The following is a 15,991-nucleotide window of genomic DNA, read 5'->3' on the forward strand; positions in this document are numbered from 1 at the left end:
CGGGAAAGGACGGCAGTTTTCCCGTGAGATAGTGATAAATCTTAACTACATCTTTTACATACAATGGAAACGACTTGTCACCGAACTGGTGCGTTACTGTGCCATCAGAGCCATCTCGATCCCTTTTCTCACAACACCCGCCATTTGCTCCGTGATTTGAACCGCCCTTGGCACCTCATGTCCCTTTTTGTGGTCGTACTCGAGTCTGAATCGGGGCTCGCACATGTCCTTCAGATTCAGACTCTCCTGATAGGCAGGGTCATTGTTCCCATAAATATGCACAGTTGGGATCTTAATTCGCTGCCCCTTCTTCTCCAACTCGGAAGGGCTCAGACGGCTCCACATGCCGCTTGTCTCCGAAACGGACAGCGCGCTGCTGCCGCAGATGAAGATGGCGAGACGGAAGAGGGGCGGCGAAAAAGGGCGCTGCGCTTGATGGGAAAGAATCAGGGAAGCAAGAAGGGCTGCGCCTTGGGAGAAGCCGATGCACCCGTCAAACGGCCCTTCTTCCTCGATGATATCTTGAACCATCTCCATGGCTTTGCGGTGAGAAGCCAGTCCCAGACTGGGATCGTACCAAGTCTTGTATGACTCGCAGTCAAAGATGCCCTTGATGCCTGTCACCAGCTATCAGTTTTGCCGGGCTGCTCAGTCCGCGAAAGTAGCATTACCTTCAGCAGCTGGCGTTTCATGTTCTCCTTCGTAAAACTCAAATTCATGCAAGCCACCAAGTGCTCTCTGAAGGGGACCTAGTGGGCACCATATCGTAAGCCATTGATATCGTAAACAAAGGGATGTGCATATTATTACCGATCTGCGCCTCAAAAATCTGTATATCCTGTTAGTTTGCAGAAAAGAAAAACTGCGATGAGCCCGGCTCACCTCGGGGCTGGTCCCCATTCCGTGTAGGCAGATGAATCTCATCGTGAGCGGTATTGGTAAACCTGAGCCAGTATACTCGCACAGTTGTGAACTGTCGTCCGCAGGGGATCTGCCGGAAGGTCCAAGAAGCCTGAGATCAAAGGTCGTACGACGCTGAGTCTACAGGGATGTTGGGAAAGAGTTACCCCGTCTCCTAGCAACTTCAGGGCTTTATACACCTCCAGGGTAATTAATCCTAGCGCGGCCAGGGTCCGCTGTTTGCGGCGTCTACAACTGTTCCATTGAATTCTAACAGCGGGCCGTGTCTCGTTAGGATTCATCATCCTGGGGGAGGTACATATCCCTCAGCACTCTTGCTACTAGCCAATCGCGGCTCTGGAATAATCTACCGGATGCGATGATGTTTGGAACCTGACGTGCCACACAGCTGCAAAGGGAGGAAGGAGACCTGGTTAAGCGATACCGCATATAGTACTAGTGGTGTAGTATTGAACCGCACGTGGCGATGCTTGACATGCTTCGAGAAACTTGGCACACGTTGGAAGGAAGCAAATTCTTTCGGTCCCCCGTAAAATACGATCTCCCTCAGCTACTTACCGCCTGCTAAGCCGGAGATACGTAAAGTAACCCACACCGATGATACCCGCAACGGTCACCCCCCAAAGGCATGTTAGGTCCCAGTTCTTAGCTCGCCAGGCCGACATTCTGGCGTCCGCCGTCTGCAAGTGCATGGGGCGGCACCTCCCGGCAACAGTTTGCCGACTTCCATGCCCGGTCGCGTGGTCGGCATCTCCGGGCGGATTCAGGCTGAACATACGATCATACATGACTTCCTCGATCAGATCCGCTGCGTAGTGCTTCTTTCTCGAAGATACCCGTGCAATGCGCCGCATGCGCTCCACATCCTGGGCAAAGGTGCCGTGCTTGTCTTCGAGTATGGCCCGACACTTGTCAACAATCTCGGTCTCGGAGAAGCCCGCCTTGTCCAAGGCAAGACCCACGCCGGCCTCCTGGATACGGAGCCCATTGAGCGGCTGGTCAAAGAAGAAACCTAGCCCGAGCATGGGCGTGCCGTGGAAGAGCGCCTCGTTGACGCTGCTCCCCCCACCGTGCGTCACAAAGAGCACCGTCTCAGGCCGATCCAGGATAGCCCGCTGCGGCGCGAACGGCGTGAAGTACCACGAGGCATCGTTGTTCTGCAGAATGTCACGCACGAGAACGTTCCGTGCCCCCACTTGGACTGTTTGCTTCGAGTCGAACAGCCGACTCTGCGCCTCGTTGGCGGCCCAGATTACACCGTCGATGAGTCCCTCCGTAAACAAGGTCGAGAAAGCTGCAAGGAACCGCTCGAGATGGCACGGTTGCAGCTGGATGTGCGTCCCAAACGACACGTACACCACGTGTTGGTGGGATGACAGAAAGGACTCAGCCGCGCCCTCCAGCGGTGGATACTCATCGGCCAAGATGGGACCAACGGCAGCAATCAAGGGCGGCAAATCCTTGGGCGTCTCGAGGCCCCAGAAGGAATTCACAAGCACCAAGTAACCAGGCTTGTTCAGAGCCGGGAGCGAGTAATGCACTCCGGCGGCGCGGCGCATGCGGCGTATAAAGCCAAGATATGGAAAAATAGCCGGAAGAGCGCGGAGGGGCCTTAGCTCGGCCCGGAGCCTCGTCCAGAGAGAGGCATGCTCGCTCGACAAGGCGTCGATCTGGAAGCCCGGCATGCCGGGAATGTACGAGGCCCCAGCCATGCCGTACGGCATCTGCGGCCACACCATGGCGACAGGGATGCCTGTCTGACGCTGGATATCCCTGACAGCATCGACGAAAAAGTCTGCAACGATCATGTCGGGCCTGCATTTCGGGACGATATCTTTGAGGCAAATGAAGTCGGATGTCCAGAAGGAATCGACGGCGAACTTGGGCCGGAAGTAACCCCGGTAATCCTTCCTGGGATCGGAATGCTGCATGTCGAGATAGTGCGCAGCCTCCTGGTCGTGCGCCATCGGCTCCCCCATAGTGTAAACCTCCGAGACGAAGCCATAGTAGGCCGATTCGACCCATTTCTCCTGGCCTCTATGCGTAGCAAAGACTACTCGGTGGCCCCGCTGCGCAAGTATGCGGCCCAGTTCCAACACCGGAGCTGACCGTCCACAAACGACATCAGGTCGTGTTAGTAAGGGGTGCCAAGGGTGCATGAGGGGTGTCAAGGGACAGACGAACCAGCATGGGTAAACCCTCCAGTCCCCACAACGAGTAGAATAGTTGCGACATTCGGGGCTTTAAGATCAGGAGACATCTTCTTTTGCCTTCGGTGCTGGTAGTGCGCCGTTGGAGCCCTGCAGGATCTTATGGTAGTGGGCAGTCGGCGCAGGCGATGGGACATATATCGCCTAAATACGCCGAACGGGCCCACAAACGGCCGAACAGGGGGGCTAACCGATCGTCACATATGCTAACTTTGATCCCTCGTGGTCCCATGGTTGCATGCTATCCTGAGGCATCCAATCATCAGACGGGCACCGAGCCCAGCGTCCCATCCGCAGAAAGCTTGTCAAGCTACCCCTGAACCCTTGCTTCAACGTTCAGCTCTCGTATGACGGTATGATTGGCTGCGAGTCGCGCGCCCTCTTCGCGCTTCGCCGGGGAGTTCCGTGAAGCCGCTCCAGAACAAGGGATAATTGAATACGTAGTGAGTACGCCCGGCAGAGTCGAGACACACGCAGTACCCAAAGTAGAAAAAATACCATAATTCCGTGACGTTCCACCGCTCAGTCGCATGACATCCGAATAGATTGCCTTGGTGGTTGTTGGACACACCAGCAATCAAATCCTTCAGGAACCGGGTAATGTATAATGGCGCAAATAAATGTAACCTCCCATGCCCACCAAGTACACACAGAGGTACCGTAGATACGGGTACGGCCGCGGCACAAATCACGTTTTCATTCTCAGCAAATGTGGTAGTAGGATTCAACGCTTCAGGCAACATTGGATGAAGTTACACATGTGCCCCCGGATCGGTGGGATTGGTTGCTGGTAGCCCCCACCATCCACGCCTCTAGGTTGTAGTGCAGGAAACAACATGTTGAATAGAGTTGCCTCATCGGGGATATCTTGTTGATTGAACAGTTGGGAGCCAAGAACCGCACGAGGAAGGCTGGGCGGGTAGGGGAGGAATCTTCTAGTCTCGAAGATTCGCGGGAGGTGATTTCCCTGGCCGTTGGTGGAGTTGTCTCGATAGGAACTGGAATCAGCCAGCACTCTGGTCTCCCTGGGCCTAGATGTCGCGTGAATACAAGAGCTGAGTTATCCGCTCGTTGTCGACCTCGTAGTTTCTGATGTCCAAGCCGGTCGTTTAGGGACAATTGTACACTTGAAATTCAACATTCTCTTGTCCACTACTTCTTGGTAATCATGGCGTCCACTGCCTACCATCGTTATCTTTCTGCCATGGCTGAAGATGGCCAGCCTCCTATTGCTATCGTGGGCATGGCCTGCAAGTTCCCAGGCGGCTCTTCCAGCCCAAGCAAGCTCTGGGACATGATTGCTAAGAAGCAGTCCGGACGCTGCGAGATCCCCAAATCACGGATGAACGTCGATGCTTTCTATCACCCAGACCCTGACCGGAATGGAACGGTATGTTTGGTGGTGGCTCCGTTCGTTGACAACAGAAAGACTAATCTGGTGACTGATGCTAGTTCAATATCCGTGCGGCTCACTTCCTTGAGGAAGACATCTCGGCCTTTGATGCCTCATTCTTCTCCATCTCGCCTGCAGAGGCGTCCGGAATGGATCCTCAGCAGCGGATGATGATGGAGTCAGCATACGAGGCGGTAGAGAACGCCGGTATCCCAATGGAGAAGCTCGCAGGCTCCAATACCAGCTGCTATGTCGGCTGCTTCTCGAGGGACTACAACGAAATGCTCACCCATGACCCCGAGACCTCGCCCGTCTACGTCTCAACAGGAAACGGGGCCGCCATTTTGTCGAACCGAGTGAGCTACTTCTTCGACCTCAAGGGCCCCAGTCTCACCGTCGACACAGCCTGCAGTAGCAGTCTCGTGGCTTTCCATCTCGCCTGCCAAAGCCTCCGGACGGGCGAGAGCAAGGCTTCGATCGTTGGAGGCACCAACTTGATCTTCAACCCGGACGTCATGATTGCCATGTCCAACGTGCACTTCCTCGGGCCCGACGCCAAGTGCCATACCTACGATCACCGGGCCAACGGATACTCTCGAGGCGAAGGCATCGCTGCCATCGTGCTGAAGCCGCTCGAGGACGCCATTCGCGACAACGACACGATCCGCGCCGTCATCAGAGGATCCGTGTGCAACCAAGACGGGAGAACCGCTGGAATCATGCTCCCTTCTAGGGAAGCCCAAGAAGCCCTGATCAGATCGGCCTACGAAAGCGCCCGGTGTGATCCTGCTACTGTGGGATACTTTGAAGCTCACGGCACCGGCACCCCTGCTGGCGACCCCATTGAAGCGGGCGCCATTGGGTCGACTCTCGGCACGTTCCGAGGGACCGGAGAGCATGACCGTCTCTATGTCGGAAGCGTCAAGACCAACATCGGCCATCTCGAAGGCGCCAGTGGCCTGGCCAGCGTCATCAAGACGGTTCTTGCGCTTGAAAAGGGCCTGATTCCGCCGAACCTCCACTTTGAACAAGGGTACCAGGCCATCGACTTTGAGGGGTGGCGGATCCGTGTTCCCACCGAAGTGGTCCCCTGGCCCACGCCCGGGGTGAGACGCGCAAGCATCAACTCGTTTGGCTTCGGAGGCACCAACGCTCACATCATCCTCGACGACGCATACCACTACCTGGCGCAGCGCGGCCTCCAGGCTTCTCACTGTACTTCCATATACCCTCAGCGTCTCCTAGGGGGCGCATCAGCCCCTGACGCCATCTCCATAAGAGACTCGGGCCATGGCAGCTCGGCCAGCAGTGATGATGGCGACTCTGTAGCCCCCGCCGATCGGTATCGCGTCTTCGTGTGGTCGACACATGAGGAAGGGACAGCCAAGGAGAGTGCCGCTGCTTATGCGGCCGAACTTCGCGCGCGAAAGGACGTCGACGAAGAGCGTTTCCTGCGCGACCTGTCTTACACGCTCTGTCAACGGCGGTCTCATCTAGCCAACAAGTTCTTCATCGTCGCCAACTCGCTTGAAGACCTCACTTCTAAACTCGGAACCACGCGCCAAAAGCCCATTCGTTCGGATGTAAGTTGAGCTCTCCATTTTTTGTCCATCTCGAGTCGTCAACTGGTACATACTAACAACTCTGCACAGAATGGTCGAGTGCCCCGTGTCGCCTTCGTCTTCACTGGACAGGGCGCGCAGTGGTGGCGAATAGGCCGGGAGCTTCTAGACTCATACCCCGTCTTTAAGCAATCCATCGTCACCGCAAGCAATTGTTTGAACTTGCTGGGCTGCTCGTGGTCCCTGATGGAGGAGCTGACCAAGGACGAGAGCGACTCGCGCATCGGAGAGGCCCAGATCAGCCAGCCTGTGTGCACAGCTATCCAGCTTGCACTCGTCGATCTCTTGGCCGATTGGGGCCTGATGCCTCAGATGGTCGTCGGCCACTCGAGCGGAGAAATCGCCGCTGCCTACGCTTCTGGCAAGCTGCCCTTCGCGTCGGCGATGCAGGTTGCCTATTCCAGGGGCGTTTTCTCCGCTCAAGTTAAGCAGAAAGGGGCCATGATGGCCTGCGGCATCTCTGAGCAGGACGCCCTGGACAGTATTTCCCGTGTCGATCCTGCGCTCGGCAAGATCGGAGTGGCCTGTATCAACAGCCCTTCCAACGTCACCCTGTCGGGTGATGTTTCCGCTGTTGACCATATGGAAAGCGTTCTCAAGAGCGAGGGCATTTTCGCTCGCAAGCTGAAGGTGGACACGGCGTACCATTCACACCACATGCTCGAGGTCGCTGAACGATACCTGAAATCCCTCATCAGTCTGAAGCTCACGAAGCCCGGTGAGCCTTGCAAATACAGCTCCACCATGATATCCAGCGTTACTTGCACCCCGACAACCGATGTTAACCTCGATGCCCAGTATTGGGTTGACAACATGGTGTCGCCAGTGCGGTTCTCGGAGGCCTTGCGGGTTCTCTGCAGTTCCAAGCCGGAGAAGTCTAAGCGGATCAAGAGACACAGGGGCTACAACGCAGTTGACGTGCTGCTCGAGATCGGGCCTCACTCCGCTCTGGCCGGGCCAGTGAAACACATCTTGGCATCCGAAGACATCCAGAAAGGGGGTCCCATCTCGTACCATTCCGCTTTATCCCGGGACCGAGACGCGTGCGAAACTGCTCTCGAGGCCGCCGCCGCTCTCTGGGCTCACGGAGCGCCAGTCCAGCTAGAGAGAGTGAACGAGCCGGTGGAGGGCAGAGACCTCAGGCCGCCGCAAGTCCTCGTGGATTTGCCGTCCTACCCCTGGAACCACAGCAAGAAGTTCTGGGCCGAGTCACGGCTGAGCGCAAACTACCGGTTCCGGCCAACGCCTCGCAACGACTTTATCGGTGCCCCAGTGGCAGACTGGAACCACGCGGAACCCCGGTGGCGTAACTTCATCCGCGTCTCGGAGCAGCCCTGGGTCAAAGACCACCAAGTCCAAGGCTCCATCGTGTATCCCGCCGCCGGGTACATCTGCATGGCCATCGAAGCCGCCAGGCAGATGGTGCCGCCGGGAGACCGACAAAAGGTCACGGGCTATACCGTGGCTGAAGTGCTCATTACCAGGGCTCTTGTGGTACCCCAGACAGAGCTTGGCGTCGAGGTCATGTTCCAGGTCAGACCTTCCAGCATGAGCAGCAAGTCGTCTTCGGATGTGTGGAACGAGTTCCGGGTCTTCTCATACTCGGCTGCTGGAGAGGCAAGCGAGAACTGTAGGGGTCTGCTCTGTATCAACTATGAGCAGCCAGCGGGAGAAGTCGACGCTGGTAGGGAGGCAAGGGAAGCCCTAGCGCGCTGTGATACTGAATTCTCCCGCGCTTGGGAGTTCTGCTCGACGCGGGGTACACCCGACAAGGTGTACGACGGCCTGTCCAAGGCTGGGCTGGACTACGGTCCGACGTTTCGCAATCTGACCGAAGTTGTCTGGGGTTCTGGAAAATCCGTGGCGAAGCTTCGAGTCCCCGATACCAAGAGCGCCATGCCCCCAACTATGAGCACGACCATCTCATCCATCCGGCGACGATGGACACATTCTTGCAGGCGCTCTTCCCGGCCTTGACGCACGCGGCCGCAAATATCAAGGAGCCCTACATGCCTACGTTCATTCAACAGCTCACTATCTCAGACCGAACCTCCGGCAAGCCTGGTTATGAATTTGAAGCCTTTTCGGAGGCTGCTTTCGTGGGCTTTCGGGAGGCTGCGGCGTCCATTACGGTCCGTGACGGTCCAGGCCAGCAGCCTGTTGTCAAGATCCAGGGCGTGAAATGCACAGCGCTCACGTCATCCAAGACTCAAGATCCTGCGGAGGACTCCGAAGAGATCCGGCAGCTGTGTTTTGATGTCAAGTGGGAACCAGACCCCGATTTCATGACCAAGGAGCAGCTGGAAGCAGACCTCCTGAGCCAACGGGTCGACGACACACCGCCTGGTCATGTTGCCGCGCTCGAAACTGTGGCGTCATTCTTCTACCACCGGGCTTTGGAGAGTGTCTCCGAGGATGAGGTCGTACAGCCCCACCATCAAAAGTTCCTGCGCTACATGAAGCATCACCGCGAAGAGGTCTTTGCTGGCAGGATCGAGCACCAGAATCCCGACTGGCTGTGCTTCGATACGCCCGATGTGCAGAGCAAGATGGATGAACTCATCCGCAAGATTGAGGGAACCGACCATGAAGGGCAGCTTCTGTGCCGCATGGGACGGAACTTGACCAGGGTTCTCAAGAACGAGATCGAGCCGTTGGCCCTGATGCTCGAGGGCGAGCTGCTATACGACTACTATGCCAATTCGCTGGGCATCGCGACTTCGTACGCGCATATGCAGCGCTACATCACACTACTCTCGCACAAGTCGCCTAACCTTAACTACCTTGAGATTGGCGCCGGCACAGGAGGGGCTACTGTTCCCACCCTCAAAGCCCTCGGAGGCGGGAACGGGACGCACCCGCGCTTCCAACGCTACACTTATACGGATATCTCGTCCGGCTTCTTCGAAAAGGCCGAGCAGAAGTTTAGTGACTGGAGCGGTCTGATTGACTACCGGAAGCTCGACATTGAGCAGGACCCAGAGGGCCAGGGGTTCGTCGGCGAAGAGAACAAGTTTGATGTCATCATCGCCTTCAACGTGCTGCATGCTACGACCAACATCAACAAGACAATGGCCAACGTGAGGAAGCTGCTTAAGCCGGACGGAAAGCTTCTCCCCCTCGAAATCACACATGTGCTTAACCGAGTCTTCCTTCCTTTCGGCACCCTGCCGGGATGGTGGATGTCCGAGGAGCCGTTCCGGCAGTGGGGTCCGACCATGACCGAGGAGACTTGGGTTTCCGTCTTGAAGGCGAACGGCTTCGGAGATCTGAAGTTGAGTACGCCCGACCTCCAGAACCCGCATGATCAAACTGGCCGGTTCATGGTGGCCGAGGCTATGGATGATGCTAGAACGAGCAAAGAGGGCATACTACGCCCGGTCGTCATAGCGACCAGTGACAACATCGGCTACACGTCGAACGAGGCGACACTCATTAACGCCCTGAGCGCTCAACTCGGCGAAGCCGGCGTGAAGACCACTGTCAAGCCATTCTCGCAGCTTAACGACCAAGATATCGCCAGCAGGTTTTGTGTGTGTACAGCCGAGATGAAGGATTCACTGCTCGAGGAACTTTCGCCGTCCAATCTCAACAGGCTCAAGTCCATCGTGAGTGACGCAAGCGGTCTCCTATGGATTACCCAGGGGGCGTTCCATGACTCCTCTCGCCCGGCCGCTGCTATGATGCACGGTCTTGCCAGGACCCTCAGGGCGGAGCATCAGAGTTGGCCTCTGTTGACGTTCGACTTCTCCTCCCATAGCCGGCTTTTCCCAGCGCAGCAGGCCAGATTGCTTATGCCACTGTTGCAAGCGGCTGCATCGGGCTGTGTGACAGATAACGAATTCTCGGAGAAGGACGGCATCGTCCACGTCAAACGCTGCATAGGGGCTGCCGATCTCAATGCCAGGGTAGCTGGCGAGAACTTGGCCAACTCCAGCGGCACAGAAATGGAGCCATTCCACCAGCCGGACCGGGCCTTGACCCTAGAAATTGCTACACCCGGGCTGCTCGACACGCTGCGCTTCGTCGACGACCCTGTGGCCCTCCGGACACTGCCCGAGGACTACGTCAAGATTGATGTTCGCGCCGTCGGCCTTAACTTCCGCGACATCATGGTATGTATGGGCCAGTTGGTTGACAACTTCCTCGGCTGTGAGTGCAGCGGTGTTGTCGCTGAGGTAGGCTCTGCCGTGACCCACTTCAAGGTCGGCGACCGGGTTTGCACATGGACTCTGGGCGCCTATTGCAACACAGTCCAGAACCCAGCTAAACTGGTCCAACGCATTCCCGACAACATGGGCTTCTGCGAGGCCGCCTCTCTGCCCATCGTGTACTGCACGGCTTACTACGGGCTTGTGGATCAAGCACGTATCCAGAGAGGCGAAACGGTTCTTATCCATGCGGCCGCGGGTGGTGTAGGCCAAGCCGCTATCATGCTCTGCAAGCACTACGGCGCCGAGATATTCGTCACAGTCGGCACCAAAGAGAAGAAGCAGCATATCATGGACACCTACGGCATCCCGGAGGACCACATCTTCACAAGCCGTAACGCAACCTTCGCCGACGGCATCAGGAGGCTCACGAATGGAAAGGGTGTCGATGTCGTGCTCAACTGCCTTTCGGGCGAGCTGTTGAAGGCAAGCTGGTCAATTATTGCGCCATTCGGCCGCTTCATTGAGCTGGGGAAGAAGGACATTGAGGACAATACTCGCCTAGGAATGGCGCCATTCATCAGGAATGTCACTCTAGCTTCGGTCGACCTGACAGTCATCTTCCGGCAGCGCAAGGAGCTCGGCGCGCGGTTGCTGTCGGAGGTCATGGGCCTGCTCAGGGACGGCGCCATCGGACAGGTCTCTCCGATCACCAGCTTTCCTTTCTCCAAGATCGAAGAGGCCTTCCGGTATATGCAGACCGGAAAGCACATGGGCAAGATCGTCTTGGTGCCTCATCCGGACGACATGGTCCCGGTCGCGCCCATGACGATCTCCGATCATCGTCAGTCATCCAACGGGTCGTATTTGATCGCCGGTGGATTCGGTGGTCTGGGGCGATCGCTTGCTCGTCGCCTAGCATCCCAGGGCGCCAAGCACCTAATCTTCGTCTCCCGCTCAGGTGCCGAGGGTGCCGAGGCCAGGACTCTGGTGAATGATTTGCGCCAGAAGGGCGTCAGCGTTGAGGATGTCCGTTGCGACGTCACCAACCTGGCCAGCCTACAAAAGAACCTCTCGTCCGTCCTAGCCCGCAACCCTCCCATCCGCGGCGTCCTCCAGGCGGCCATGGTCCTCGAAGACCGCATCTTCACCAACATGCCGCACGACACCTTCACCCGAGTCGTCCGCCCCAAGGTCCAAGGGTCCTGGAACCTCCACCTCGCCACTCTCAACCAACCCCTCGATTTCTTCATCATCTCGCCAGCGCCGCCGGCATGGTCGGCGACACGGCGCAGGGCAACTACGCGGCGGCCAACGCCTTCCAGGACGCGCTGGCCTACCACCGCCGCCACGTCCACAACCTGCCTGCCACCTCGATTGACCTGGGCATGATCAAATCGGTCAGCTATGTGGCGGAGAATGAGGGGGCCGCGGAGCGCAATCTCGCACGGTGGGGCTTCCTCCAGATCGAGGAGCACGAGTTCCTCGCCATGATGGACATCGCCATGACAACCAGCAGCACCAGCAGCAGCAGCAGCAGCAGTAGGGGCCCGGACAAAGGCGGGCTGTGCCAGATGGTGACGGGGGTGGGGACGCAGGCGCACTTCGACAAGAGCCAGGGGGAGGTGCCGCACTGGTTCCGGGACCCCGTCTTCTCGCACCTGGGCAACATGCGGGTGCGCGTGCACGACGGGCGCGGGGCCAGCGCGGGCCCGTCACTGACGCAGCAGCTGGGCGGGTGCGTCTCGCTGGCCGAGGCCGCCGCCCTGGTCCTCGACGCCCTGGTCAGGAAGCTGTCCAAGTCGCTGATAATCGCCCTGGAGGACATCGACACGGCCAGCCCCACGTCGGCGTACGGCGTGGATTCGCTGGTGGCGGTGGAGCTGCGGAACTGGCTGTTGCGGGAGGTCAAGGCGGACGTGCCTGTTTTTGAGATCCTGCAAGCGTCGTCTTTGCAGGTGCTGGGGTATAAGATTACTGAGAAGAGTAGCTTGGTGAGTCAGAATGCTCTGAAGGAAGAAGAGTAGAGTAGGTGCCTTATCTTAATGATGGATATCACCGGTCAGACCAGCGGCGCATCGGAGGATCGGACTCTACACTCATTGAGCAGATGTACTTAATATTTCTTAATGTAACTGAATTAAACCAAGAATGCTTTTACGGGCCACAAATTCCGGAGCTGCTTCCTCGGTTAACCAGCTGAGGGTTCGCTGCGGTGCGTTAGCCCACTCTCGAGTGACTGATTCTTACCTCTGCCCAAAGGCCAAGCTTGGCCTGGTATCTGTTTAATTACGGCGCGAATGACGGTGTTCTAGGACAGGCTTCGTGATTTACTCGTGGCTTTTGGTAGTAGTGGCATTTCCAGATTTCAGATTATTGCAGAGAACGGCATGTTGCCGTAATTACGAGGCAACCTGCAAGAGACTGCAGAACCACGACAAACTCCAACGACGGCCATGGTTTCGGTGACAGTGACTGTCACGAGTCGCGTGATGGCCACCACCCGGGCGACGGTAACAAGCGTCAGCTAAACGACGATTACTTTGTCTGTCACCCTATCAACAACCGCTGTCTCGATCACAGCCCCGGATCACGACGGTTGTGACAAGCACTAGCCGGATAACGGTTACGGCGACGAAGACCACATCTGCATCCTCTGACGTCAACGGAATCCCGACACCCGCGCCCTATCAGCCAGACATGGTGAAGAATTGCGGGGCCTTCTACTTTGTTCAAGCCGGGGATACATGCGACAGTGCCGTCAAGCGCAATGTTTAACCAAGCCAGACCGTTGCCTGGAACCCCACCATTAGGCCTGGCAGCACGAAGCTGTGGTCGTATAAGACAGTTATTGCTGCGTTGGCATGCTCAGATATGAGGGCAGTGGCCCAGCTGTTGACAATAGGTCGAATAGTCACGAAAGAAGGGGGCGGTCTCGGTGAAGGTATTAAGGTTAGGAAATGAAAGCAGGAAGTAAAACTTCTTGCTGAAAGAGGTGTTGGCCCTCAAGATCTAGATCTACGACGGAACGGAAGACGCGCCGGGGTCACAACAAACGCATGCGAGTTTCGAGCCCGATACCGAACCCAAGGTATATTCTATAAATTAGGCCCAGTTAGCTGCCAATCCTCGTCTGGTAATGAACGCGATGACAAGTAATCAAATCAAGTCCATCTTCAGTAGGTGTAGTTATAATCACGGAAACATCTCATCCCCGTCTTGAAACATATTTTTGACCTAATTTCATCACTGGTGTTGCATGGTGTACAGGACGGATGAAAGAAAGGCATCTTACCATAGCAGAAACGTGCCGAAAACGGGTTTGGAAAACGGCATTTCTGGAATCCAGGTTTTGACCTCGATCAAGTATCGAGGAAAAAGGCCTGCGCTGGAAGCTGCAGTTCGGGTCGAGTGCTTGAGAAATTTGACCGGGTGGGTCCATTTGAGCTGGAGCTTTGGGGGATCGGGGATCGGTCAGTTTGTCTCTCCGGGTGGGAAGCTCGGGCCAATTAGAAAGCGTGGCTCCAGAGGTGGGGAAGTTTCGCGCCTCAATTAACTCAGCTCCGGCTGCATCAACTAACGAGTTGCGAACGCCACAATAAAGCAATCGCTGACCACCCATTTCTGAGCTTCCCCAGACATTCAGCTGAATGATTGACTTATCAAATTCAAATTGCTGGTGCGCGAAGCATCGACTTTCACATTCCTTCCTGTATTACATCACCGGCATACCTTCAAAATGGCGATTCTTAGCAACCTGAAGCTGCTCGTTACTGCTGGGTTGCTGCTAACAGCCTCGCTCGCCAAGCCTCTGGAGTGGCGCTTCGACGACGGTAGCGATGACGATACCCCGCTGCCGCTGGTGATTTGGCATGGTAAGGGCACCATTGTTGCAAGCGCGTTGTCAAAGTCCCAAAAATCCCTAACTCGGTGGTTTTTCCAGGCCTCGGTGACACCTACAACAGCGAGGGCATGCGCGACGTCGCGGCGCTCGCTGACAAGATCAACCCGGGCACGCTCGTCTATGCAATCCGCATAGACGAGAACGCCGGGCGCGACCGGTACAACTCATTCGTGGGCAACCTGACCGAGCACGTCGAAAAGGCCTGCGCCGACATCGCCGCGCACCCGATCCTCTCGACCGCCCCAGCCATCGATGCCCTCGGCTTCTCGCAGGGCGGCCAGTTCCTCCGCGCCTACGTCGAGCGCTGCAACAAGCCGCCCGTGCGCAGCCTTGTCACGTTTGGCTCGCAGCACAACGGCATCACCCGCTTCCGCGACTGCGGTCCGACCGACTGGGTGTGCAAGGTCGCCATGGCGGTGCTGCAAGGGTCGCCCTGGAGCGCCACCGTGCAGAGCCGTCTAGTCCCCGCGCAGTACTTCCGCGATCCCGAGCAGTACGAGCAGTACCTTGAGCACTCAAATTTTCTGGCGGACGTCAACAACGAGCGAGAGGAGAAGGATGAAGCGTACAAGAAGAACATCATGAAGCTGGAGAACTTTGTGATGTACATGTTTGAGGAGGATACGACTGTCATCCCCAAGGAGACAGCTTGGTTCGAGGAGGTCAATGGTACCGAGATCACGCCGCTGCGCGCTCGCAGGCTGTACACGGAGGACTGGCTGGGTCTGCGGGCGTTGGACCGCAAGGGTGGTCTTAAGTTCCGCACCGCGCCGGGCGAGCATATGACCTTGTCTGAAAAACTGCTGTCAGAGGCGTTTAGAGACTTCTTTGGCCCGCTGGATCGTCACCGGGGCAGGTCCGAGCCGCGCCCCGGCCTCGGGGGTGATGACGAGCTCTGAGGGGCATTGTATCTCCCTTTCCTTCACCTTCTCCTTCTTTAACAATACGGCTTCTTGTTAATCGGGTATATGGGTTCTGGTCATGCGTCTGGGCTCCTGGGTATTTGTGCTGAAGGACGGCGAGGGTATTTAGGGGATATCTGTCGGACGGGCGGTGTCTGCTGGATCAGCAATCCATTTGGCCGGGGCAACGTTGATAAATAGGTATGGGGTTGTTTAGGACGGCATTACTGCACAATGAGAGTGTGTTCTTCAGCATCACCGCCTTTTGGTTTTCCGTTGCGTTCTGGCGGTGACGTGTGGCTGGGAGATGCGCAATCAACCAAGACATACATCAGACCCGCCAGCCTAGCTGCGCATGATACAGCTCCTGGAAGTTGAACCAGTGCTCAATTCAAGATATAAGGCAGTAAGGCAAGGTAGGCCAGGTCTGGGATGACGCTGACTTGGATATCTTGTAATCGCGGACGCAGTTCTCTCTTGGTCTGTGGATGGAGTCTACCGAATTAGGGATGCATGCATGTCCAGTACTCCCAGAGAAACCGGGAGTGGCATCGACGGTTTGAGTTCTTGCATGTCTTTCGCTCCGACTGGGAGCCCTGAACATGTCTATGCAGCCCCATCGCCAAATGGCGGCCCGCTGTGGAGTTGTAAATCGCGATGTATAAATGGCAAGGAACGGGAAAAAACGCGCCTAGAATGGCGCGGCAGAGCGGGGTGGGAAGATCCGGAGGAGGTTGGTGATGGAGCACGAGAAGAATTTCTTGCATCTTCAGGTTTGCTGCATTAGTGACTGGAACTCAGCACCAAACGAGATCTACTGCAATTCATCAACAGACTGGCGCAGGAAAGAAGGGATTAGGAATTAGATCCAAGTGTCCGAAGTGCCAT

At 56.7% G+C, this 15,991-nt stretch overlaps 4 protein-coding genes across 4 annotated transcripts; 2 read left to right on the top strand and 2 right to left on the bottom strand.

Annotated features, from left to right (window-relative positions):
• Positions 1-93: 93 nt before the first annotated feature.
• On the bottom strand, positions 94-924 carry MFIFM68171_09910 (uncharacterized protein; the record flags this gene model as incomplete). The annotated part of the gene is made up of 4 exons (XM_071065329.1): positions 94-617; positions 672-749; positions 811-829; positions 883-924. 4 exons carry the CDS (start codon positions 922-924, stop codon positions 94-96), a joined length of 663 nt encoding a protein of 220 aa, XP_070921430.1.
• Positions 925-1,475: 551 nt separating this feature from the next.
• MFIFM68171_09911 (uncharacterized protein) lies at positions 1,476-3,181 on the bottom strand (the record flags this gene model as incomplete). The annotated part of the gene is made up of 2 exons (XM_071065330.1): positions 1,476-3,025; positions 3,106-3,181. The coding sequence occupies 2 exons, from the start codon at positions 3,179-3,181 to the stop codon at positions 1,476-1,478; spliced, it is 1,626 nt and encodes a 541-aa protein (XP_070921431.1).
• Positions 3,182-4,299: 1,118 nt separating this feature from the next.
• On the top strand, positions 4,300-12,324 carry MFIFM68171_09912 (uncharacterized protein; the record flags this gene model as incomplete). Its single annotated transcript, XM_071065331.1, has 5 exons — positions 4,300-4,521; positions 4,584-6,107; positions 6,177-7,992; positions 8,037-11,499; positions 11,562-12,324. 5 exons carry the CDS (start codon positions 4,300-4,302, stop codon positions 12,322-12,324), a joined length of 7,788 nt encoding a protein of 2,595 aa, XP_070921432.1.
• A 1,712-nt stretch (positions 12,325-14,036) lies between these two features.
• MFIFM68171_09913 (uncharacterized protein) lies at positions 14,037-15,100 on the top strand (the record flags this gene model as incomplete). Its single annotated transcript, XM_071065332.1, has 2 exons — positions 14,037-14,172; positions 14,241-15,100. 2 exons carry the CDS (start codon positions 14,037-14,039, stop codon positions 15,098-15,100), a joined length of 996 nt encoding a protein of 331 aa, XP_070921433.1.
• Positions 15,101-15,991: the final 891 nt, after the last annotated feature.

This window comes from Madurella fahalii, assembly GCF_045866475.1.
Source record: "Madurella fahalii IFM 68171 DNA, scaffold_5, whole genome shotgun sequence".
Taxonomy (NCBI): domain Eukaryota; kingdom Fungi; phylum Ascomycota; class Sordariomycetes; order Sordariales; genus Madurella; species Madurella fahalii.